Source organism: Somniosus microcephalus, chromosome 10 (genome assembly GCF_052327205.1).
Source record: "Somniosus microcephalus isolate GS21.2 chromosome 10, FLI_Smic_1.0, whole genome shotgun sequence".
Classification (NCBI taxonomy): Eukaryota; Metazoa; Chordata; class Chondrichthyes; order Squaliformes; family Somniosidae; genus Somniosus; species Somniosus microcephalus.
The window spans coordinates 103,574,344-103,600,012 of NC_140996.1; the positions used below are offsets into that span (position 1 = coordinate 103,574,344).

Genomic DNA, 25,669 nt, shown 5'->3' on the forward strand with positions numbered 1-25,669 from the left:
TTGAGTGTGCAACGCCTTTTGGGTGCCCCGGACCGGAAATTCAGTGGCGCCCCCCTCCGTAGCGCCTGGCGCTAATAGTGACAGCTTACCTGGGCCTTACCAAGTCGCTCTCGGGCTGGAGGAGCGTTATTTAAAGGGGACTGGTGTGGTTTAAAAGCGGCAGCCATTTTTGGATCACAACTTCCTCGAGAGCTACAAAGAGTTGCTGAGCTGCACACTGACAGCCATTTGACCACTGAGCCAGCACAGGCAGACGATCTTCAGCCTTCTGACCATCACCTTGCTGTTGGCGAGCCTTGACAACGGGGAACCTTCCTGTGGGCGCTTATTATGGGGGCTGCATTGGAGGGGAACGTCCTGCTGCTGAATCATCTGGAAAGGGCACTGAGACGCAGGGAGAGGGGGGCGGGCATGGCCAGATGGAGGAGGGCCAACAGACGTCGCCACAGCAGACCGTACGCTGGCAGGGTTATCCGACAGCAGTTTTCCTACATGAACATGCCGGAGGAGCAGTGTGTCAGAAGGCTGCAATTTAGAAAGGAGGTGGTGACTGAGCTGTGCCAGCTGCTTCAGCCAGATCTGCAGCCTCAGATAAGGTGCAGGACATCTCTGTCGGCGGCTGAGAAGATGGCTGCTGGCCTGAACTTCTACGCGAGCGGCTCTTCTCAGGCTGCGCGTCAGAGGCTGATCAAAAGTAGCTTCTAGGCCCCTCTCACGGAATGCTTGATACCCCCAAGCCTGTGAAGGGCAAGATGCATGTAAATAGCAGGCATGGCCATTGTAAATGAAGAAAGTGTTTCATTACACAAAATGTGGTTCCTTCAAACATGAGAAAGCTATGGCAACAGAAAGCAAAACTAATACACTGACACATAACTGCCTCTCACATCCGGGAGACTGTCCAAAACATAAATCACATTCCGACCATCTTCCTTGGCCTTGATTCCACTGCGCCAACCAAAGCATCCAATGCCCCATCAGTGAGGCGTTCCGCCCTCTGCCTCACCCTTTCCATGTCTTGCTAGGCTGGTGCGCCACAGGTAGGCTCCCACCGCTTTGAAGGCCTACAAAGCAGTGAGTGTGTCTGGTGATGCCAATTGACCTGCCCCTTTAAGAGCTGGCCGGCGCCACTGTGTCTCAGGGAAAGTGATTATTGACAGCACCCTCGCTGCGCCCCGCCGCGGCGAAATTGGGTTGCGCCGCCGGGTTAGCGCCTTAAGAGTAGCGTGCAGTGCCTGATTTAGCGCCGCAATCACCTTTAGGGGCGCTGCAACCCAATATCGCGCCAGGTGGCGCTAAATTGCGCCTGGCGCTAAACTTTGCGCATCGCCAGGACTAGCGCCCCAAACGCGGCTATACCGAATTTCTAGGCCTTCGACTTTTCCTCTATATGATTAGCCAAACAACAAAGTTTAGACCTTTAAATCTGGCAGAGACATTTTAATCCTCATCTTTCTGGATGAATTGGATATTGGTGGAGCGTGCACCAAGTGTGACAAAATCATAAATCTGTTCTTTATCAAGTTGAAACGAGAGTGCTTTAAGCCATCACATAGGTGGAAAATTTGTATATCCCCCACATTAGCATCTTAAATTGTTTATATTGTTAACCAATACTAACTAACAGGTACCTCCCATATTAAATGTCAATTGAGCTTCTGAATACAGTCTACTCCTGATAATTCAGTCTTTTTTGCATTCAAAAAAATTTAATTATTCAATTTGGAGGCTAGACTGTTCACAGAGGCATGAGGAGAAAAGATGCTGAGCCACAGAAAGAGATTAGGAGGAGTTGCCAAAAGGTTAGTCAAAGAAGTGGGTTTTAAGGGGTCTTGAAAGAGATTTCGGTAGAGAATCCCAGAGGATAGGTTCAGGAGGCAGCATGCACAAGAGCTCAGAGTCACAGGAACAGACATTGGTGGCTGAGTGGAGGGGCGAGGAGGTCATTGGTCTGCTGGATTTTTTAAAAAAAATCAAGGACTTTAAATTTGAAATGTTGGGGGACTGTGAACCAATGCAGGTGATAGGTAAATGAATCTTGTTGGGGTTGAGCATGAGCAGCAGAAAGTGAATGGAGTCTGAGGAAGCAATCTGTGGCAGAAGCTGAAGACAATGGGGGTAAAATTGGGTGTCGCCCCTTTTGGGGCGCTAATTTTAGCGCCCCGAAAAAATTAGCACACCTCCGTCTGATATTCAGTTGCAGTGCCCCAAGCAGGAGGTGGGGCGCTACTGGAAGCACTCCACCTCCTTCTTGGGGCGCTACAACTGAATATGGGGGCTCTACGTGCAACAGCGCCACGTGCGTTGGCACGTAGCGCCGTGTCATTGCAGGCCTCCTCCCCTGATTAAGGGGGAGGAGCCTAGCGCTTCATGCAGCGGGGTCCTGCTAGACCACCGGGGAGTGGAGTGCCGTGAAAACAGCCCCGGCACTCAAGAGGAGTGCTGGGCTGAGCGATCGCGGCCGGCACCCCGAGGAAAAAAGGGGAAGGGGGCAGGTGCTGGCAGTCGGCCCAAAAAAATGGCCGCCGACAACTGCCCCTTTTACTACCGCCGCCGCGGCTGCAAAAACCCCCCCCGACCCTGTCGGACATATCGTCCGGCGATAGGTCAGGGGGTGCAACTGAAGTTTGTGGCTGGGGTGCGAGCGGGCGCTACACACGGAGATGACATAATCGGCGGCGGCGCAGCGCTGCAGGGTGCTACCGGTGCCGTTAATCTCCTGCTGAATTTCACGCCAGGCGTTAGTGGCGCCGTGCCTGGGAGCTAGGAGATTTGCACCCTGTTAGCGCCCCCCGGGGGTGCTAACGAGTGGTACCAATCAACCCAATTTTTTTCCCCCCAATGTTTAGCTGAAGAAAGGTAAGATTTATCCAAGACTGGATGTCGGACAAGCAACTGGCAGCACAGAGACAGTGGGGATGGTAAGAAGTGTTAGAGAGGTATAGCTGAGTGTTATCAGTGTATATGTGGAAGCTGGCGCCATATCTGCAGATGATGTCACCAAGAGCCAGCCTGTAGATTCGGAAGAGGAGGATCCTTGGAAGGGGTGGGGGGGCGCAGCGCCTCCGGTGGCGTACGAGTGGAAGAGAAGCCACTGCTGAAGGCTACAATTGGAAACATGAGAGTGGAATCAAGATAGGGGAGCTGGATAGTGGGAGAGAGGCGTTGAAGGAGGATGGTCAAAGGCTGGAAAGAGATTGAGCAGGATGAGGAAGGATTCTGCACCATAGTCACAGTCATGGAAAACACTGTTCATGATTTTGGCTAGGGCTGTTTCTTTGCTGTGGGATCGGCAGAAGCCAGATTGAAGGAATTCAAACAGTGAGTTGTGAGAGAATGGGCACAGAACTGGGAGGTGAGAACACATTCGAGTTGGAGGAAATTAAGACTTGAGATGGAGTGGTAGTTAGTGATAACAGAGCTGTTAAAAATGGGTTTTTTTGAAGACGGGTTCATGATGGTGGTTTTGAAAGGGAAGAGGACAGCGCTTGGGGAGACAGAACCATTTACAATATCAGCTAATGGAGAGGCTAGGAAGGAAAGTTGGATGGTCTGGAGTTTCTTGGGAATGGGGTTGAAAGCAGGAGGTAATTCTCTTAAGCTTGAAGAGGTCAGGGGGAGATAGGAAGAAACTAGAGAGAAGTGGTGACTCAGGGTCACAGTGCAAGGGAAACTTGTGGAGTCGGGGTGGGGGGAGGAGGTTGGCTTAGGCAGCAAAAGGAAGGGTGGCAAGCACCCAAAACAGCTCAATGAATGGTCTCTGCCTTTGTGACTAAAAAAAATCATGAGCTCCCAGCATTTATTGCTAGAGGTGAGGGAGAAGAGGGTAGGGGAGAGGGGATAAAGACAATTTTTCCTGTTGCAGGATTCTTGTATTGCATTTTTCTTAGCTTTTCTGCTTAGTTTAGTTGAATTGCCTGCATTATTTTCTCCCCTAGCCCAAAAAATTATTTGAATCCTGAGCTGTGACCTTATCATTTTTAATGGTTACAAAATTTTGATACACATATAGCATAAAAACATTACATAGTTGGGTAAATTAGCCTACTCTGAGTTAAAAAGAAGCTCTTCATGGCACTTTTCTTTTTTCCTGTGAAATATCACAATGATTACACTACTGTACCAAATGTGCATTATCCCTCACCCATCCAACAATCTGCAATGTTAATTAATGCTGTGCTCTTTAAGGGAATAAGGAGCTGTTTTGGGGATATGAGGCATCAAAAGGGACTACAGACTTGTTAATATGTTTGAGAATTAACTTATTTATTTCACAAAGCCCAACAGCTAATAGCTAATAACCTACTCTATAGTGTATTGGAGTTTTAAATTAGCCTGCAGTTGTACGAAGATGGGATATAAATAGAGATAGGAACTGAAATAGATATGAGCTATTAATGTGCTCATGTGTACTTGTACTGTAAGCAATGTTTAAAAAAAATATATTCAATATAGCCATGCTGCATTTTATAACTACTGAATCTAAATCTACACAATAATACCGTTAAAAATATATATTTTCTAATCATCAAAGAGAATTCCTCAAAAGAAGTCAGTTTTCACTGCTTATCTCTACGCATGCATAAAAATAGTTCATTGGCTTTACAATGCTGCTATTATTTCTACAATTCTTTTCAAAATTTGGGTGAATTTTGCATGGTTAGGGACTGCAAACTTTTTTTGAACCATCAGCATCAAGCACCCTCCATGGCCAGATGCTGAATAAAGGTTCGCAACATTCTGCCTCAAAATACATCTCAAAACAAACCTCAGAGGGACTCCTGCTAATGGAACATAGAATTGCATTCAACCCAACTGGCCTTTGCTGATGTTTATGTTCCACACGAGCCTCCTCCCAAACTTCTTCATCTAACCCTATCAGCATATCCTTCTATTCCTTTCTCCCCCTCGTGCGTATCTAGCTTCCCCTTAAATGCATCTATGCTATTTGCCTCAACTACTCCTTGTAGGTTCCACATTCTAACCATTCTTTGGGTAAACAAGTTTCTCCTGAATTCCCTATTGGATTTATTTGTGACTATCTTATATTTATGAACTCTAGTTTTGGACTTCCCCAGAAGAGAAAACATTTTCTCTATGTCTACCCTATCAAACCCTTTCAAAATCTTAAAGACCTCTATAAGGTCACCCCTCAGCCTTTCTACAGAAAAGCACCCCAGCCTGTTCAGCCTCTTAGTTCTGGTATAATCCCTGCGACTTTTTTGCACCTTTTCCAGTGCCTCTATATCCTTTTTATAATATGGAGACCAGAACTGTGCACAGTATTCCAAGTGTCGTCTAACCAAGGTTCGATACAAGTTTAACATAACTTTTTTTTTTCAATTCTATCCCTCTAGATATGAAACCCAGTGCTTGGTTTGCTTTTTTATGGCCTTATTAACCTGCACCGCTGCTTTTAGTGATTTGTGTATCTCTACCCCTAGATCCCTTTGCTCCTCCACCCCATTTAAACTCTTTATTATCCAAGCAGTATGTGGTCTCCTTATTCTTCCTACCAACGTGCACCACCTCACACTTAGCTATATTGAAATGCATTTGCCAATTACACGCACAGCTTGCAAGTTTATTAATGTCTTCTTGTATTTTGTCACATTCTTCATCAGTATTAACTATACTCCCCAAAGAGGGTGCGACCCAATTTTTCCCCTTACAAATCTGCAGAGTTGCTCGGTGTTATATTGCAGGACTCCTCAGGATTGGTTCAGACACCAGAACCTTTGCTTGAGGATGCCTTGGGTTTTCTCAATGAGCGCTCAGGTTTGTGTGTGGTTCTCACTGTACTTGCCGTCTGTGCCTGGGTTCCATACAGGAGTGATGAGCAAGGTGCAGAGTAGATACCCGCTTACCCTGACCTCCCCCCTCCCCCCCACCAGATTTAGGAACAGCTTCTTTCCCAGGGCTGTCATCCTACTGAACTCTACAAATAAACTCTAAAGTCTGCACATCTGCCAATGCACTTTATTATGTTTATGTTTATGTTTATGTATTACAAGCCAAATGAATGTTGAATGTTAAATATCTTAATCAAAATGTACACTCTCGGGAGCCGCAAGCCTACATTTCGTTGTACTGCACTTGTGCACTAACAATGACAATAAAGTTGAATATTATTATTATCTCCATGGAATCAGCTTGTCTGGGTGGAAGGTCGGATATTGAGAACTGGTGCAGTGTGAAGGCATCATGACTATGCCAGGAACCTCTGCACAGACCAGCTGAACTTTTAGGGAGTAGAACCCTTTCCTGTTATAAAACATGTCTGGTTCTTGATGGGGACGCGCAGGGCAACGTGCGTGCAGTCAGCGACACCCTGTACCTGGGCAAATCTGACTTCTCTCTCCTCCTGATCAGCAGCCTGCATTGGGAAGGTGATTGTTGAATCCGTGTGTTAATGGAGACACGGAATGCAGGAGTTGATTTAACAAGTGTTTACTGAACAAAGTCTGGAGGTGAACTAACTATACAAGACGCTATACAGGCTTATATACCCAAGTGGTCACTACCGGTACTACAGTACACAGGGGCTTCAAAAAAACATAGTTCCTCTTAAAAGGTACATACACTACAATTCCTCCCCTTTTAGATAAATAGTACATAACATTTTAAGTAATCATTAAATAACACTTTTACAAGAACAATAATCTACACATTTGCTGAAGTTAATCAATTACAAATTCAGTCTCTCTGGAGGCTTCCTGACTCGGTCCGGATAAATCCTCGGTGGTGTAGTAGGTTAAGGTGGTGTAGTAGGTTCTTTTGGCAAGGTCGATTCGGCTTGAATGCCAGTGTCGGGTTCATCTGGTTCCAGTATCACCGGATCGGAGGTAGATACTATGGGTATCTCTGCTTCATCACTAGGCGTATAGAGTTGTGGTGTAGGTTGTCCCTTTTCTGGTCAGCATGGCGCCTTATTATGCTTTCTCCAATGTCCACGGTATACATCAGCGGTCCTAGTCGTGTGCAAATAGTTCCAGGCTGCCATTTCTCGGTACGGTAGTCCCGGGCCAAAACTTGTTGACCTATCTGGAAGGTTCTAGTTGGTCTTTCATTCATGCTTTGAAATTGCCGGTTCTCTACGTCCCTTCTGACGTTTGGCTTGATCAAATCCAGCCGGCATCTTAGTCTTCTATTGAAAAACATCATGGCGGGAGTTTGGTTTGTAACCACATGTGTTGCATTCCTGTACGCAAACAAGAAGTTATCTACCTTATGTTGTAGATTTATGTCTTCATTACCCATGGCCTTTATGGCCTTCTTGAAGGTCTGGACAAACCTTTCAGCTAATCCATTGGTGGCGGGATGGTATGGGGCGGACGTGTAGTGCTTAACCCCATTGTTTTTTTAAGAACTTCCTGAATTCTTCGGATACAAATTGCGGTCCATTATCAGAACAGATCTGTTCAGGCAGCCCATTCCTGGCGAATATGGTCCTTAATACTGTGATGTTTTTTTCCGTGGTGGTGGAGGACATCTTTATTACCTCCGGCCACTTGGAGTGTGCATCCACCGCGATTAAGAACATTGAGTCCATAAATGGACCAGCAAAGTCGATATGTACCCTTTGCCATGGAGATGAGGGCCACTCCCATGGATGTAGAGGGGCTTGTGGTGGGACGTTTTGGACCTTCTGGCATCCTAGACAACTCTTGGTCATTTCTTCGATGTCTCCATCGATACCTGGCCACCACACAAACGCTCTGGCTAAGTTCTTCATTTTCACTCCACCCAGATGCCCCTCGTGAAGCTCCTTTAGCACTTTATCCTGGAGTTTGGGTGGAATCACCACTCTGGATCCACACATCAAGGTTCCTCGGCACACTGACAGCTGTTCTCTTCTTTGCGAGAATGCTGGCAACAGTGGTTCGCCATGTGCTGGCCATCCCTTCACCGTTAAATCGTAGACTCGTGAGAGAGTCGGGTCATTTCTCGTTTCCTTTTCAATGGTAGAATTTGTTACTGGTAGACATTCCACTATGGTTGAGTGGAACATCTCCACTGGGTCCACTGTAGGCGCCTCTTCTACCGTTGGCAACGGTAGGCACGATAACCCGTCAGCATTCCCATGCTGTTTTGTTCCTTTGTATTCTATGTCATATTGGTGTGCCCCTAGGAAAAGGGACCACCTCTGTAGCCTTTGCGCTGTCATAATGGGAACGCCCTTTTTAGGGTTGAATATGGAGACGAGGGGTTGATGGTCAGTCAACAAGGTAAATTTTTGTCCGTGTAGGTAATGGTTGAATTTCTTCACCCCCCACACCAGGCTGAGTGCCTCCCTGTCGATCTGGGCATAGTTACGCTCAGCTGAGTTCAATGAGCGTGACGCAAAAGCTATCGGCCACTCCGAGCCATCAGGGAATCTATGCGATAATACTGCTCCCACGCCATAAGGGGATGCATCGCAAGCCAGTCTGATTGGCAGTGATGGGTTGTAATGAGCCAACACTTCCTTGGACGTGATCAAGCCTTTGCATTTATGGAAGGCACGTTTACAGTCTTTGCTCCATTTCCAAATTACTCCTGTTTGTAGCAGTGCGTTAAGAGGGTGCAGAACCGTTGACAAGTTCGGTAAAAATTTATGATAGTAATTTATTAATCCCAGGAACGACCTTCATTTTTCAGGCGCGCGGGCTTTTATGACCGCTTCAATTTTTTCAGGTGACTTATGCAACCCTTCTTCGTTAATGACATGGCCAGAATATGATATTTGTTTCTGGAAAAATTCGCACTTGGGGCGATTTGCTCGTAGGCCCCGTTCTCTCAGCCTCGTGAGCACCTGCTCCAAATTGGCAAGGTGCTCGTTGTCGTTTTCTCCTGTTACAAGGATGTCGTCTAGGTAGCATTGAGTCCCCGGAATCCCTTGCAGGACTTGCTCCATAGCTCTTTGCCAGATAGCTGGAGCTGATGCTACTCCGAAAACCAGTCGATTGTACTGGTACAGGCCTTTGTGTGTGTTTATCGTGAGATACTTTTTAGAGGCCTCCTCAACCTCCATCTGTAGATATGCCTGTGCCAAGTCAATTTTGGTGAAATGTTTCCCTCCGGATAGTGAGGCGAAAATATCTTCTATCCTCGGAAGAGGATACTGTACCGTGTGAAGAACCGGGATTACAGTCACCTTGAAGTCCCCACAGATGCGAATTTTTCTCTGTTCTTCAGATTTATCATTATTCAACGTTTTCTTCATGACCGGGACGATGGGTGTTGCCCACTCGCTCCAATCTACCTTGGATAACACGCCTGCTTTTTCCAAATTCTCCAGCTCTGCCTCGACTGCTGGACGAATTGCGTATGGCACCGGCAGTTGCCGCATCTTCCACTTTTATTGAGGCGGTGGCGCCTTTCAGGGTTCCTAGTTCCTGTTGAAACACTTCTTTGGCGTTAGCCAAGATTTCTTTTAATCGTCCAGGTATGTCGTCATCATCATTTTTTTTCTTACTGGTCACCGTCAGTGCCTGAATGGAGTGCCAGTCTAAACGTATCTTTCTGATCCATTCACGTCCCAACAACGGTGGACCACCATCTTGCAGAACGTATAAATACAACTTCTGTATTTCCTTGCCGTTGTATACAACAGGCACTCTTATTTTCCCTCTGGGGTATACTTTCTGCCCCGTATATGTCTTCAAGATAATGGATGTGTCTTTCAAAGGTATATGCGGAAATAGCCGCTCGTAATCCCGTCGACTTATGACGGTCAGAGCTGATCCTGTATCTAGCTCCATCTTAACTGGGGACCCCGCTATCGTGAGGGTAACCCAAATGGTCTGGTAATCTTCTTTGGCAATTACATTATGTAATTTGAGACAGCTTAGTCTCTTGTTTCCGGAGTCGCTATCGCTCTTCTGGTCTTCGGAGCTACTGTCCGTCATCATTTGTACCTTTCTGTACTTTTCCTTATTGACCTTTTTACTGTCAGCGGATTTTTTTCCAGATCTGCATACACGTGCAATGTGTCCCATCTTTCCGCATTGCCTGCATGCTTTGTCCTTGAACCAGCAGTCCCTCTGGTCATGGGTGGATCTGCCGCAGCGATAACATCTCTCGAAACCCCGTGTCATTTCATGGGTGCCGAAGTCCTGTGGCTTTTGCTGTATCTCTGCAGCTCCTCTTGCTGCTGATTCGTATGATACAGCCACACTGAAAGCCTTGTCCAGTGTCAAATCTTTCTCAGAAAGTAGTCTTTTCTGTGTTCCTTCGCTTAGGAGACCGCAGACGAATTTGTCTCAGAGAATCTGCCAGTCCTACCCCGAATTGGCAGTGCTTTGACAGCTTTCGTAATTCGGTGAGGTAATCAGCGTTACTTTCATTCTTGTGCTGATTCCTCCTGAAGAATTTGAATCGTTCCGCTATCAGCAGCGGTGTTGGGTTTAAGTGCTCCTGTAGGGTATCAACAATCTCCTTAAAATTCTTGTCCATCGGTTTGGCTGGCGTGATCAAGTTTCCTAACAGCCCGTATGTCCTTGCGCCCATCAGATTTAGAAGTACCGATGCCTTTTTATCATCTGCTACTTCATTCGCCTTGCAATATACCTCCACTCTTTCCACATATGTGGTCCAATCCTCAATATCACTATCGAAAGCAGTAATATTGCCAGTCTTAGGCATCCTCAAAATCAAAAATGGCGCCTCCCGCGCTTTTCCTTCTTCCCTGCCGAGTCAAGATGGCGCCTCCCGCGCTTTCCCGCCGCTGCCAACGCTGTTCCCGTTGCGACCTGCAGCTTTTCGCGGTATTTCTATTTTAAATTTTTTTTTATTTACACATATATTTTAAACAGTTTCTCCGTCACTTGAAGAATCGTTCCCGTCGGACCCTCTGGGACTTTCCCCTCCCTCTGCTCGGTCCGAACGCCGACCTGCTTTGCAGTGCCGGCCGTCTCCCGAGTGCTCCACCCTCTGTCTCTGTTTGCTTCTGCTTTCCGACTCGCTGCCCGGCCCCGCTGCAGAGCCACCCGACCCCAGCCCGCCGCCCAGGAAGGATCAGTGCACTACCTGCCACCAGCCCGTTTAGCTGGTGAAACCACAGTTTTTTGTTTTTTTTCTTCGACCTTCGTCTGAGGAATTGATCTCCTTGAGGTGCTGCCGAATTGCAGGTAAGTTCGTTTCTAACTCGTTACCACTGTTGAATCCGTGTGTTAATGGAGACACGGAATGCAGGAGTTGATTTAACAAGTGTTTACTGAACAAAGTCTGGAGGTGAACTAACTATACAAGACGCTATACAGGCTTATATACCCGAGTGGTCACTACCGGTACTACAGTACACAGGGGCTTCCAGAAAACATAGTTCCTCTTAAAGGTACATACACTACAGTGATGTATTATTGTCTTCTTGCAAAGAGTGTATCCGTCACCTGCTTGATCTTCATATGGACAGCAAACTGACTGATGTTGCTTATGTCACCTGTTGCAACCTGGAATAAGCCTGTGGCATAGATGTGGAGGACCATCATAACCTGACATCCTGGTGTTTGGCTCCAATTCCAGCTGCAACAGCTGACATAGGCCAGTGACTGCCTGCCTGCTGAAGCTCAGCCACCTTATACACTGCTCCTCTGTCATGTTGAGATAAGACATCATGGTGTGAAACACCCGGATGCTGTAAGGCCTCTTTTGCCCTTGCTTCCTTTGCAGTCTTCTTTGAGCCTGCGCAGGTCTGTTCTGCTGTGTTTACTGCTGCTACAGTTGTTCCCCCTGATGTGGCAACCTTAATGGCAATTGTCCCAACATTCCCATGTTTCCTAGTACTTCTAGAATCATACAGCACAGAAGGAGGCCATTTGGCCCATCATGCCTGTGCCAGCTCTTTGAAAGAGTTATCCAATTACTCCCACTCCCCTGCTCTTCCCCCATAGCCCTGCAATTTTGGCCCTTCAAGTATATTTCCAATTCACTTTTGCAAGTAATTATTGAATCTGCTGCCACCATACTTTCAGGCAGCGCATTCCAGATTGTAATAACTCGCTGCGTAAAAATAACTTCTCATCTCACCTCTGGCTCTTTTGCCAATTACCAATTGCCAATCTGTGTCCTCTGGTTACCGACCCTTGTGTCTGGAAATAGTTTCTCCTTATTTACTCCATCAAAACCCTTCATGATTTTGAATGCCTCTATTAATTCTCTCCTTAACCTTCGATGTTCTAAGGAGAAAAATCCCCGTTTCTCTAGTCTCTCCATGTAACCCAAGTCCCTCATCCTTGGTATCATGAAAGTAAATCTCCTCTGCACCCTCTGCAAGGCCTTGGCATAATTCCAAAAGTGTGGTGCCCAGAATTGGACACAATACTCCGGCTTAAGCCTAACCACTGATTTATAAAGGTTTAGCATAACTTCCTTGCTTTTGTACTCCATGCCTCTAATTATAAAGCCAAGGATCTCATATGCTTTTTTAAAAACCTTCTCAACTTGTCCTGCCACCTTCAAAGATTTCAGTACATAAACCCCTAGGTCTCTTTGTCCTGCAACCCCTTTAAAGCTGTACCATTTAGTTTATATTACCTCTCCTCATTCATCCTTCCAAAATGCATCACCTAACTGCGTTGAATTTCATCTGAAATCTGTCTGCCTGTCCTCCTGAAGTTTGCTACTATCCTCCTCACTGTTAACTACGTTCCGAGTTTTGTCTCATCTGCAAACTTTGAAATTATGCCCAGTATACCCAAATCCAGGTCATTAATATACATCAAAAAGAGCAGTGGTCCTAATACTGACCCCTGGGGGGACAAAACTGTATACTTCCCTCCAGTTTAAAAAACTGTTCACTACTCCTCTCTGCTTTCTGTTCCTTAGCCAATTTTGCATCCAGCCTGCCACTGGCCCTTTAATCCCATGGGCTTCAATTTTGCTAGCGTCTATTATGTGGTACTTTATCAAACATTTTTGAAAGTCTATATACACAACATCAACCGCACAACTTCTCCGTTATTTCATCATAATACAAGTGCAGGAGCCTTAGTTAAATATTTTAATGAGCCTAGCGTTCATTTCAGGCAGCTGCCTGTGAAGCTTAAAGAGCGCCTTGACCAATATGGCGGCAGCCGCATTTTGTGCACACTTCTGGCATGGAGGATGTCACATTGTGAAATTTGTAAGTGGAACGCTGAGTTTGTGCCTGAAAATTGGGTGAAATGCAAGCAAATTTCTATCCCATTGTGTCTTAATGGCAAAGGTAATTGAAGACGTGTCACTGTGTACTGTTTCCCAGGCTTCAGGGCACTGTAATTACTGATATAGTTGCACGGACTATATTTATAAATGAGTTAGATGAAGGAACAGAGAGTATATCCAAGTTTTCTAATGACACCAAGTTAGGTGACACTGTAAATAGTATAGATGAGAGCAGAAAGTTGCAAAGGGACATTGATGGATTCAGTGAGTGGGCAAAACTGTGGCAGATGGAGTTCAATGTGGGGAAGCGTGAGGTCATCCACTTTGGATCTAAGAAAGATAGACCAGAGTATTTTCTAAATGGTGAGAAGCTAGGAAGTGTGGAGGAGCAGAGCGATTCAGGGGTCCAGGTACAGAGTTCACTAAAACCTAGTGGACAGGTACAAAAATAATTTAAAAGGCTAATGGAATGATGGCCTTTATCTCAAGAGGGCTGGAATACAAAGGGGTGGAAGTTACATTACAGTTGCACATAGCTCTGATTAGGCCCCATCTGGAATACCGCAATCAGTTCTGGGCACCGCACCGCAAGAAGAATATATTGGCCTTAGAGCGGGTGCAGTGCAAATTTACCAGAATGATACCAGGGCCAAAAGGGTTAAATTATGAGGTCAGTTTGCATCGACCAGGCTTGTATTCCCTTGAGTGTAGAAGATTAAGGGGTGGTCTAATTGATGTGTTGAAGATGATTAAAGGAATTGATAGGGTAGATTGAGAGAAACTATTTCCTCAGAACATGGGGGCATAAAATAACCTTAAAATTAGAGCTAGGCCCTTCAAGGGTGATGTCAGGAAGCACTTCTTCACATAAAGGGTAGTGGAAATCGGGAACTCTCTCCCTCAAAAAGCTGTTGAGACTAGGTCAATTGAAAATGTCAAAACTGAGATTTGATAGACTTTTGTTGGGCAAGGGTATTAAGGGTTACAGAACCAAGGCAGGTAGATAAAGTTAAGATGCAGATCACCCCTGATCTAATTGAATGGCAGAACAGGTTCGAGGGGCTGAATGGCCTACTCCTGCTTCTATGTTCCTAGGACACCAGTTAGTCCTGCAGAAGAAAAATATGTGAAAACATCATTGTTTTAATTAAAGTTTACGTAGGATGAGAGGACCACATGGTATGAGAGGATACAGAATCAAACATGGTCAAACAGCAATCAAATGCAACAGGAAAGAAATGTGAAATATGTTAACAGAAATAAGGAGATATACTGATCTTTTTAGCTCAACAGAAAGGGAGCTCATTAGTGGCGGGGGAGCATTCAATTTGTTGACTGAGTTATGGATAGGTTTTTTATTGGCTTCTATTTGTATAGAGTTGTTTTAACTTTTGGTATAACCATGTAATGTAGAGACATGCTGATTGTCATGTAGCAGGGGTAAGAGAAAGGTATAAAACAGAATGAACTGTCATGAGGAACTGGATTCAAAGATTTGGTCAATCTCAATACTGAGCTCTGAACTGTAACACGTTACAGTCCCCAATCAACATAGTCGGATTGGTTATAGGTAGAGCATCTAATCATAAATATGGAATTACAAGAAAGTTTGCTTTTAATAATTCTATGGCAATATTGACAAAATGGTCAAATGATTGGATACAAATTGACTTTTACTGCAGTCAAAATACTATTTGTTGCTGCTTAGGTTGAGTTAGAATCAGACCAAACTGCGCTTTGGAAATATTCCTGATAGGTCATTTACATCGAGCACAACATTCTCAACAGGTGCCTCCAATTTACAAAACCTGAAATTGAATGAGAAAAGGTTGTATAACATTGCCATATCAGATGTGCATTACATGGTTGAGCAAACTAAATAAAGTAGAATTTTTGTGACTTATTAACAGAATCCCATGAAAATGCAATCAATCTACAACTAGGATGAATTCAATCTATTTTTTTCTTGATGATCAGCACATTGTGATATATAGTGTACTCTATAGCAAGCAACTTGATGACAGCCTAAAAATATTCCTTCCTTTCTTTTCCTGTTCTCTTTAATGGTTGAATATGTGTGTGTTTTTTTACCTGAATTCTTCTCTAGAAGATGCTTTTTCTTTTGCTGCCTTTCCTGCTTTTCTTTCTCGGCCTTCTCTTTGGCCAGTTTGACGCGTCTCAGCTTTTCTTCTGCCTCTCTCCGCTTCATGTTTTCTTTGACGGCTTGCTTTAGTAAAAAAAATGAAGATTAAAAGATGAATTACTTAAAGATTAAATTGTGAACAAAAATGAGGATAACATTCTTTGTGATTTCATTTATGAGGCTATAAGCACCTCTGTCATAAATATTGGCCTCAGTTATTCAGCAAATTGAAGGGAGAACAGTTTTGAATCTGATTACTACTTGAAGGCAGACCCTTATTTTATACTAGAGTAAAGATGCCAATGTAACTCATGCTTCTCGGAACCTCTGAAATATTTTCTTATAGCTTTTCTTTTCTGAGCAAGATGCATAACAAGCACTGAAGGCAAAGTAAAGCTACTGTGAAATTAAATCTGGTAAATCTCTTTGGTGAGCAACACTGAAGTGTTACATTAGCATGACACACACGCACTAATTAGTTCATATGATCTTAAACATTCCTCTACTTTATTAATAAATATAGCTGGACAAAATTTGCAGTAATGTTGTCAGAAAAAAAATTTCAATAAGATAAATTTGAAATGCTTGTTTCTTTATCCTCAAAGGATTTCATATACCACGTGAACATACCATGAACATGGATCTGAAGTTACTGATATCACTAAAAATCTCCTCTGCTGTGACTTTCTTTGGATTGATAACAAAGTAGTGCATCAAATCATGGTAAAGCTTCTCCATGGTTCTGTGCATGTTGGCCAGTTTATGGTACTCTTGTCGGGCAAGACTGGCAAAGCTGTGATGTATTGTTAAGGAAATGCACAGTTGCTATGATTTCATAAAGAGGGAAAAAACGCTAAATAAGCAGAATTATATGCTGTCAATTTTCATAACTTCCATTCACCCCAAAATTCTCTCTTTTATGTATCCTTATCAGAATGGAAGAAAAAACAGCCGCTAATTTAATAATATTGACACTCCAAGACTAGGCTGAGAGTGTTTCCATGTCTTTTGGATGAAGAGCATTGTTTAATACAGTGAGAGGCTCTCTTTTTAAAGGAATCTCCACTCTTTTCCCTTCCGAAGAGTTGTCCTCCATATCGTTCCCAGAAGAGACTGTGGCCGGACAACCTGTTCAGACCTTGGTGAACGATAATCTGAAACCAGTTAACTAGGAAGAGTGTAAAAGTGTCTCAGAGTGACAGTCTCTCCAATTTACCCCCAATATGGGGAGACACTTGGATTTTGCTCAACACCTCACTCTTGTGGCACAGAGTTGAAATCGCAGACTTGGGCCCCGATTTTCTGCCAACCGTCGGGCGGGGTTTCAGGCGGGCGGGGGCCGAAAATCGCAGAAATAGGGGGTCGCGACCCCCCGCCTGATTCCCCGCCCCGTCCGACTTTCAGACCGGCGTTTCTCTGCGACCCGAATCAGTCCCACCCGCCGCTGGCGGGACTGGCCGTCGGAACACTAATCACCAATTACAGGTAGACTATCCTTTATCTGAAAACCTCGGGACCAGCCGTGTTTCGGTTTTCGGAAAATTTCGGATTTCAGAAGGTATTTTATAAGACTGGGAAATTTGTCGGGGGTGGGGGTCGGCGTTGGCGGGGGGTCGGGGTGGGGGTCGGCGCCATGCGCACGACTTACGCTGAACGAAAAAACTTTCAGTTTTTAGAGGTTTTCGGAAGTTCGGATAAAGGATAGTCTACCTGTATTACCATGTTTAAACCTATTTTCAGGGGCCGTAGCGATTTTTTGGGGTTCCCCACGCTAAACACGCCTGCGGGGAACCCCGCTGATGAAACCTGGCGTGAAGCTTGCCGGCTTGCTTGCTGTCAGCTGCAGGTCATTCGGGAAAGCTGCGATTTAATTGGAGAGCATTTGTATGGTGAAGGACCTTGTTGCTGCAGGCTTGGGGCTCCTTCTTCAAGGCTTAGGCACAGCTGTGGAAGGTTGGAGCCTCACACACTTCTCCAATGTGATCTCCTGGGAAGCCCCTCTCGTCACCCTCACTCAGCGCTTCCTCAGTGGAGGCATCTACGAGAAGCATGGGATGCCTTTTTTCCCTTCCCTTCTTGCCATTAGAGGATCGCCAGCAGCAGAGGCGGCAGCAGCAGAACCAGGAACAGTAGGATGAGCACCAGGCTGCTGCTCACTCGCCTGAAACTGCACAGGCCAGAAGGGGCCAGCGCTTAGAAGTGGCTTGAGAGCACCTTACTGTGCTTTAGGGGTCCATGGGGACCCGTTTCTGCACTGGCAGTCCTACTCAGAAGGACTTCCATGAAGGTCTGGTTTCTCTGTTCAATAGATGGCCAATGCTCCTCAAGAGATGGCATTCTCTTATGAGCACTCATCATGTTTTCCGTACCCTGGCGAGTTATCTCCTCCATGGAGGTTGCCAACCTTTCCATGGTGATGCGTTCATGCGCCAATGACTCCACAGAGGCTCTGCTCATGGTCGCTATGGACTCCTCCATTCGCTCCACACTCGCAGCAACCCTGGAGACAAAACCTGCCAGAGACTCCTGCATCTGTGCATGGAGATCCATCACCTCTTCTCTTGCGGATGGACCCAGAGGCAGAGGGTCGACATGCAGCGCAGCTGAGCTGAGCTGGCAGAGTCCTGCGCCCTCCGACAAGGACTCTCCACTGCTGTCCCTGTCTCCAGAATCTGCTGAGGCTCACTTGTGAGCTGTGAAACACCAGGTGACAACCCTACTCTATGTCCCGAAGGTCCCCCTGAGGTGTGAGTGTCTGCGCTGGTGCTGGGTGCGCTTACGTCTGCTGACGCTGCACCCTCAGAGGTTGGAGCTTCCTCTGAGGAGTCTGGCTGCACAGCCTCTTCCTCCTCCACAGTGGGGACGGGGGTTTTGGATGGTCCTGTGGGGGAGTAGAGGAAGGAGTTAGAGATGTGATGCCAAGGTTACATGCACATTCGAGTTGACATCTGCTGACACTTGCATCCATGCAGCCTTGGTCTCAGTGGGAGGCCTCTTCCTGCCTGACCTAGGGAAGAGGACCTCCTTGTGGGCCCTAACCCCATCCAATAATGCCTGCAGTGAAGCTTTGTCGAATTTGGAGGCAGCTCGGGGTCTGGCACTGGCCACAGCTGCTGCAGGCTCCTCTGCCATCCTGTATGGTTCGTTTGGAAGCCAACAGAGGAAGCAATGCTTGCTGTGGACCTTGAAAGCACCACGAATGATGACATCATACTGTGGGGCTTTCTGACTAGAAATGGACAATTAGCAAGGCTGCCCACACGCTGGAAATTAATTGGCCACTTGAGGGAAAATTGCGTGCAGCTGGCTGACACATTTTTTTGTGGGTCAGAACCCCACATTCGGGGAATCCGACCATTTCCCACACAATCCACAAAATCGGGCCCTTGGTGTGCAGAACATTACAAATGGAATCTGCAGAGTTACAGATTTGGGCTTCAATGGGCTGTGCTTTTTTGTTTGTTCGTTTTACCAGGTTGGTAGATAGGTTTGACAGTATTTTCTGGGAATTGATCCAACACAGTATTGGTTTTGGGGCCGGGGGGGGGGAGAGGGAAGAACATCTCGAGCATTATAGCATCACCCAGTACAGATTTTTCAGTTCTGTTTGTTTTTTTTATATTACAAGCTTCATCTTGAACAAAATCAGAAATCAAAGGACAAAGGGGAAAACATACAGCATTAGGTAAACTTTGGCACATATTAGCCATGAATTACAAACAAGTCTGAATGGTTCAAATAAGGAAAAGTCTTTTTCAAGATACTACAGATTTTGATGTTACACAAAAAAAACAGTAGAGAATAGTACTGGTAATACCTGGCAGATTGGCTCACACTTTTAGAACTGGTCATAAAGAGAAAAATTTGCCCGGATTTTACAGAAGGAATAACAGTGAGGCTATCAGTGCTCACTGTTATTAAGGAGTACATTGGACAGCAACTTCCAATGTCCACACATGCGCAGTTAAACATGGAAATCACTGTCCGAGTTGCCCTGTTGCTCCAGAAGCTTTGTTACACCGGTACCTCGCCGAGAGATTCGTCATTCAAACAGACGAAGAGTGTGAAATGCCGTACTTGCCCACTAAACATGTCAGAAAAAGTTAGGGCCTGTCCATTCAAGTGTAAGTGAATTTCTAATGGTGTGATAAGTCTTAATTACTACCAAACAACCCCTCTGGCACTGGAAATTTACTTTGAAAAGTGTGGAGTCTCATTCCTTCAGGTTTGAATTATTGTTGGTGATTTAAAACAAATAAAGTTTTGTTTACTTTTTCTTTCTTAGAATCATAGAATAGTACAGCACAGGAGGCCATTCGGCCCATTGAGTCTGCGCTGGCTCTTTCGAAGAACAATCCAGTTAGTCCCACTCCGCCACTCGTTCCCCATATATCTGCAATTTTTTTCTCCTTCAAGTATTTGTACAATTTTCCTTTGAAGGCTACTATTGAATCTGTATCCACCACATCATGAGGTGCTTTCCAAATCCTAACCACTCATTGCGTAAAAAAGTTTTTCCTCATGTCGCCTTTGGTCCTTTTGCCAATCACCTTAAATCTGTGCCCTCTGGTTATTGACTCTTCAGCCATTGGAAATAGTTTCTCTTTATTTACTTTATCTATACTCTTCATGATTTTAAAGAGCTCTATTGAATCTCCTCTTAGCCTTCTCCAGTCTATCCACGTAATGGTAATCTCTCATTCCCGGAACCAATCTAGTAAATCTCTTCTGTACTCTCTCGTACTGCCTTTACGTCCTTCCTAAAATGTGGCGCCCAGAATTGAACTCACTACTCCAGCTGGGGCTGAACTAGTGTTTTATATAGGTTTAGCATAACTTCCTGACTTTTGTACTCTATGCCTCTATTTATAAAGCCCAGGATGCCATATGTTTTGTTAACTTTTCCTGTCACCTTCAAAGTTTTGTGCACAAACACCCTTCTTGCAACCCCTTTAAAATTGTACTGTTTAGCATGTATTGTCTCTCCTCATTCTTCCTACCAAAATTCTTCACCTCACACTTTCCTGTGTTGAATTTCATCTGCCATGTGTCCACCTATTCTACCAGCCAGTCTATGTCCTTGAAGTCTATTACCATCTTCCTCACTGTTTACTACACTTCCAAGTTTGGTGTCATTTGCAAATTTCAAAATTGTACCCTGTATCTGCAAGTCAAAGTCATTAATCTATTATCAAAAGCAGCAGTGGTCCTAGTACTGAACTTTTGGGAACTCCACTGCATACCTCCCTCCAGTCCGAAAAACAGCCATTCACCACAACTCTGTTGCCTATCCCTTAGCTAATTTTGTAGCCATGGGCTTCAATTTTGCTGACAAGTCTAATATGGGATACTTTATCAAACCTCTTTTGAAAGTCCATATACACAACATCAACTGCACTGCCCTCATCCACCCTCTCTGTTACCTCATCAAAAATTTCAATCAAGTTAGCCAAACACAATTTGCTCTTAAAAACCCATGCTGGCTCTCCTTTATTAGTCCATGCTTGCCCAAGTGGCTGTTAATTTTCTCCTGGATTATTGTTTCTAAAAGCTTCCCCATCACCGCCGTTAAACTGACTGGCCTGCAATTACAGGTTTATCCTTCTTCCCTTTTTGAACAAGGGTGTAACATTTGCAATCTTCCAGTCCATTAGCACCACCCCTACATCTAAGGAGGATTGGAAGATTGTGGCCAGCACCTCCACAATTTCTACCCTTGCTTCCCTCAATAACCTAGGACGTATCCCCTCCGGACCGGGTGACTTATCCACTTTAAGTACTGCCAGCCTTTCTAGTGCCTCCTCTTCATCTACTTTTATCTCATCCAGTATTCTGGCAACTTCCTCGCTTTCATACCTTTGGCAAAGTCCTCTTACTTGGTAAACATCGATGCAAAGTACTTATTTAGTACTTCAGCCAAGCCTTCTGCCTCCACCGATAGATCTCCATTTTGGTTCCTAATCAGCCACACCGCTCCTCTGACAACTCTTTAACTGTTATTATGCCTGTACAAGACCTTTGGATTCCCTTTTATGTTAGCCGTCAATCTATTCTCGTACTGTCTCTTTGCCCTTCTTAATTCCTTTTTACGTCTCCTCTGTAATTATTATATTTAGCCTGATTCTCCCTTATATTGTCAACCTGACATTGGTCATACACCCCCTTTTTCTGCTTCATCCTACTTTCTAACTCCTTTGTCGTCCAGGGAGCTCTAGCTTTGGTTGCCCTCCCTTTTTCCCTTGTGGGAATGTACCTAGCCTGTACCTGAACCATCTCCTCCTTAAAGGCCGTCCATTTCTCCACATTTCTGCCTGCCAGTCTTCCGACTCCAATTTACCCAGGCCAGATCCCTCCTGAAATTAGCCCATCACCAGTTAAGTATTGTTATTCTAGATTGCTCCTTGTCCTCCTCCATAACTAATCTAAACCGTACAATACTGCAATCACTATTCCGGAGATGCTACCCAACTGTGACATTTTCCACTGAACTCACTTCATTCCCCAGGACTAGATCCAGTAATGCCTCCTTCCTCATTGGACAGGAACACACTTCAGAAATTCCACCCCTTCTCTTCCCTTAACACAATCATGCCCTATTCAATATTGGGGTAGTTCAAGTCCCATTATCACTACCCTATAGTTCTTGCACCTCTCAGTAATTTCTTTGCAAATCTGCTCCTCTATCTCCTTCCTACTATTTGGTGGCCTATAAAATACACCAAGTAGTGCAATAGCTGCTTTATTGTTTCTTAACTTCGAGCAAATAGATTCTGTCTTTGACCCCTCAAGGATATTCTTTCTTTCTAGTACTGTAATATTTTCCTGAATCAAAACTCCTCTTTTTTTTTTCCTTCCCCATCTTTCCTGAATACCTTATACCCAGGAATATTTTTGAACCAGGTCTCAGTTATCGCCACTACATCATATTCCGACGTGGCTATTTGCACCTGCAGCGCACCAACCTAATTAACCGTGCCGTGCATTTACACACGTGCACTCCAAACCTAATTTAGACCTTTTTGTATTTTCTGCAATCCCAGCTAATTCTGTATTATTTCTAACCCTAACGGTCTCTCCCAGTCCTCTGTGCACCTTGTTTCTGCTTTTTAATAATACACCTTGGTGCCCAACCACCTGCCGAATTAGTTTAAACTGATCCCCACAGCACTAGCTAACCTGCCTGCAAGGATATTGGTCCCAGCTCTATTCAGGTGTAACTTGTCCATCTTGAACAGGTCCCTCCTGTCACAGAACTGGTCCCAATGTCCCAGGAATCTGAAGCCTTCCCTCCTTCACCATGTCTCTAGCCAGGTACCAACTTGCCATATCCTCCTAGTTCAACTCTCACTAGCATGTGGCACTGGGAGTAATCCATAGATTACTACCTTTGAGGTCTTGCTTTTTAACTTCCTCCCTAGCTCCTTAAACTCTTGACTGCAGGACCTGAACCCTCTACTTCTGTATGTCGTTGGACATCTGACATGGACCACGACTTCTGATTTCCCCTTCCCCCTCACCCTGCAGAATTTTCTGCACCCTCTCCCTGATGTCCCTTACCCTCACACCAGGGAGGCAACATACCATACGAATCTCATGTCGACGGTAGCAGAACTGCCTGTCTGTCACCAACTATCAAATCCCCAATTACTACTGTGTTCCTACATTTTGCAATACCCTGCTGTGCAGTCACTTGCCTCATGGTGCCAGGTTCGGGACTGTACTCCTTCAAGGTGTCGTCACGCTCACTGGTATTCAATGCTGAATATCGGTTTGCGAGTGTCACACTCCCGGAGGATTCCAGCACTGCCTACCTCTTCCTACCCTTCTGGGTGGCCACCCACTTGCTATTCCGAACTCTATCTGGCTGTGGGGTGACCACCTCCTGGAACGGGTGATCCAGGAAACATTCAGCCAGCCATATACCCTGCAGTAAATCCAGCTGCCCCTCAAGTCAGAAACCCTTAGCGTGAGTTTGAGCAGTTGGAGGCACTTCCTGCAAACATAGACCTCCAAGACACATGATGCCTCCTGAAGTTCCCACGTGGCACAGTAATTGCAGGCTATGGGTCACAGCTGTCCCTCCATTATAATTAGAAATGTAAAATAAACTCCTTAGATATAAGGTGATTATTTATATAATTGCTGTTAACTAGGTCTAAACTACATTGCTATTTTTCTGAAATAAAAACAGAAAATGCTGTAAATATTCAGCAGGTCAGGCAGCATCTGTGGAGAGAGAAACAGAGTTAACGTTTCGGGTCAAATACCCTTCATCAGAGCTGGAAAAAGTTGGAGATGTAACAGGTTTTTAAGCAAGTGCTATTTTTCTGTTCGCTTCTCAAAGCGAACTAACCAAAGACAGAATTATTTACTCAAGTTTAACAAGAACCATTGAGATACTAAACACAAAGGGGGAAAATTTGGTTGATTAGCGCCTCCCATTTAACGGGGCGCAAAGCAACTAGTGCCCGGGCACGGCGATGTTTGCACCGCTCGCGAAATTGACCAGAGTTTTTGCGGCGGCGCTAAACTCTACCACCACGATCTCCTGCGCCCGCAGATCGTGATTGTCAGTCGAGCGTGCAACGTCCCGGACCGGATATTGAGTGGCGCCCCCTTCCTTTCCACCTGCCGCTAGCAACGACAGGGAGAGTGGAACATTTTGCAGTCAAGAAGGGACTGGGGGAGCGCTATTTAAAGGCGGCTTCTTCCTGCCTTTTCTTGTCGGAGACATTTTTGTACCACGCATTCTGAGAGAGATTCTGAGAGAGAGAGAGAGAGAGACTTCTGGAGAGATTTAACGCTGTGTGAAGCAGTTTTGGCTACTGAGCAGCACTTTGCAGGTTCTTTTGGATTTGACCTTCATTGCTTTGATTGTCAAGAGACTTTGGGGGCTGCACTGATTCGGGGCGTCGTCCTGCGCCTGCAGAATCGGAGGCATCAGAGACGCAGAGAAAGAGTGGCAAACATGGCCAGAGGGAGGCGGGCCAACAGGCCTCTGTACAGGAGACCTTACCTTCCCAGGGTATTCCGGGAACAATTCTCCTACATTCATTTGTCTGAGGAGCAGTGTTTGCACAGGCTGCGCTTCAGCAAGGAGGTGGTCACTGAGCTCTGCCACCTGCTGCAACCAGATCTGCAGCCTCAACTGAGGACCAGGACGTCTCTGTCGGTGGCAGTGAAGGTGACAGTGGCTTTGAATTTTTATGCCACCGGCTCCTTTCAAGCAGCTACTGGGGACATAGCCAATATCTCCCAGTTCGCGGTCCATTGCTGTATCCGGAAGGTGACAAATGCCCTCTATAAAAGGAGACGCCAGTACATCTCTTTCCCTATGACCCGGGCCAAACAGCATGAACGCGCATGTGGCTTTGCGAGGATAGCGGGCTTCCCCATGGTGCAGGGCGCCATTGATTGCATGCATGTGGCATTGCGGGCACTGCATGAGAATGCAGAGGTTTTCCGAAACCGCAAGGGCTACCACTCCTTAAATGTGCAGTTGGTGTGTGACCACAGACAGCTGATACTCGCCGACAATGCCCACTATCCTGGCAGCAGCCACGATGCTTTCATCCTGCACCAGACTGATGTGCCAGACCTTTTCCAGGCACTGCATCAGCCAAGTGGTTGGCTCCTCGGGGACAAGGGTTATCCACTCTGCACCTGGCTGATGACACCGCTCCGTAACTCCAACACCCCTGCCGAGCTGCGGTATAATGAGAGCCATATCGCTACCAGGAACATAATTGAGCAGACGATAGGCGTGCTCAAGCAACGGTTCCGCTGTCTGGACCACTCAGGAGGAGCCCTGCAGTACTCTCCTGAGTGAGTCTCCCTCTTCATAGTTGTGTGCTGCATGCTTCATAACCTTGCAATCCTCAGGACCCAGCCAATGTCACCAGGGATTGGTGCACCACTGGAGGAGGAGGATGATCAGCAGCAGCACCAAGGCGGGAGGGAGGCCCACAATGTTGAAACTGTAAGGGCTGTCCGTCAATGGCTGATAACAAGTCGCTTCGAGGCCCCTACTCAGAAGATGGCTTCTGGCATGGAGAACAACATGATGGAAAGCAACCCGCAACGCCGGACAAGGCAGCAATGATTCCAAAGGCCAAACATGTACATTTTGAATACAACAACTTTTTTATTTTACAAACTCTGTGTGTGTCATTTATTCATGACAAACTAATAGAAACAAACACAACAAATCATTAATTAACATAACTGGTTCTCACAAGCTGGAGATGATGGCCAAAACACTAAGCAAAAGTTATCAGACGAACCTCGGCCTTTACTAAAAACATTCCCAACATTTCTTGAGACCTTCTACTTTTTGCCCTTTGAGGATGATCTCCATCCCTTGCGCACTCCCCCCCCTACTGCACCTCCACAATGGGGCCC

The 25,669-nt window shown here is 45.7% G+C and overlaps 1 protein-coding gene across 1 annotated transcript in view; it reads right to left on the reverse strand.

The window, feature by feature from the left end:
* The window catches only part of LOC147111592 (protein diaphanous homolog 3-like), a 1,088,834-nt gene that overhangs the window by 131,349 nt on the left and 931,816 nt on the right, over nt 1-25,669 (reverse strand). The window contains exons 24-26 of the mRNA XM_085998659.1: nt 24,482-24,487; nt 15,899-16,061; nt 15,217-15,352 (exon numbers count right to left, since the gene is read on the reverse strand). Coding sequence (XP_085854785.1) covers nt 15,217-15,352; nt 15,899-16,061; nt 24,482-24,487 — 305 coding nt within the window. The remainder of the gene's footprint in view (nt 1-15,216; nt 15,353-15,898; nt 16,062-24,481; nt 24,488-25,669) is intronic.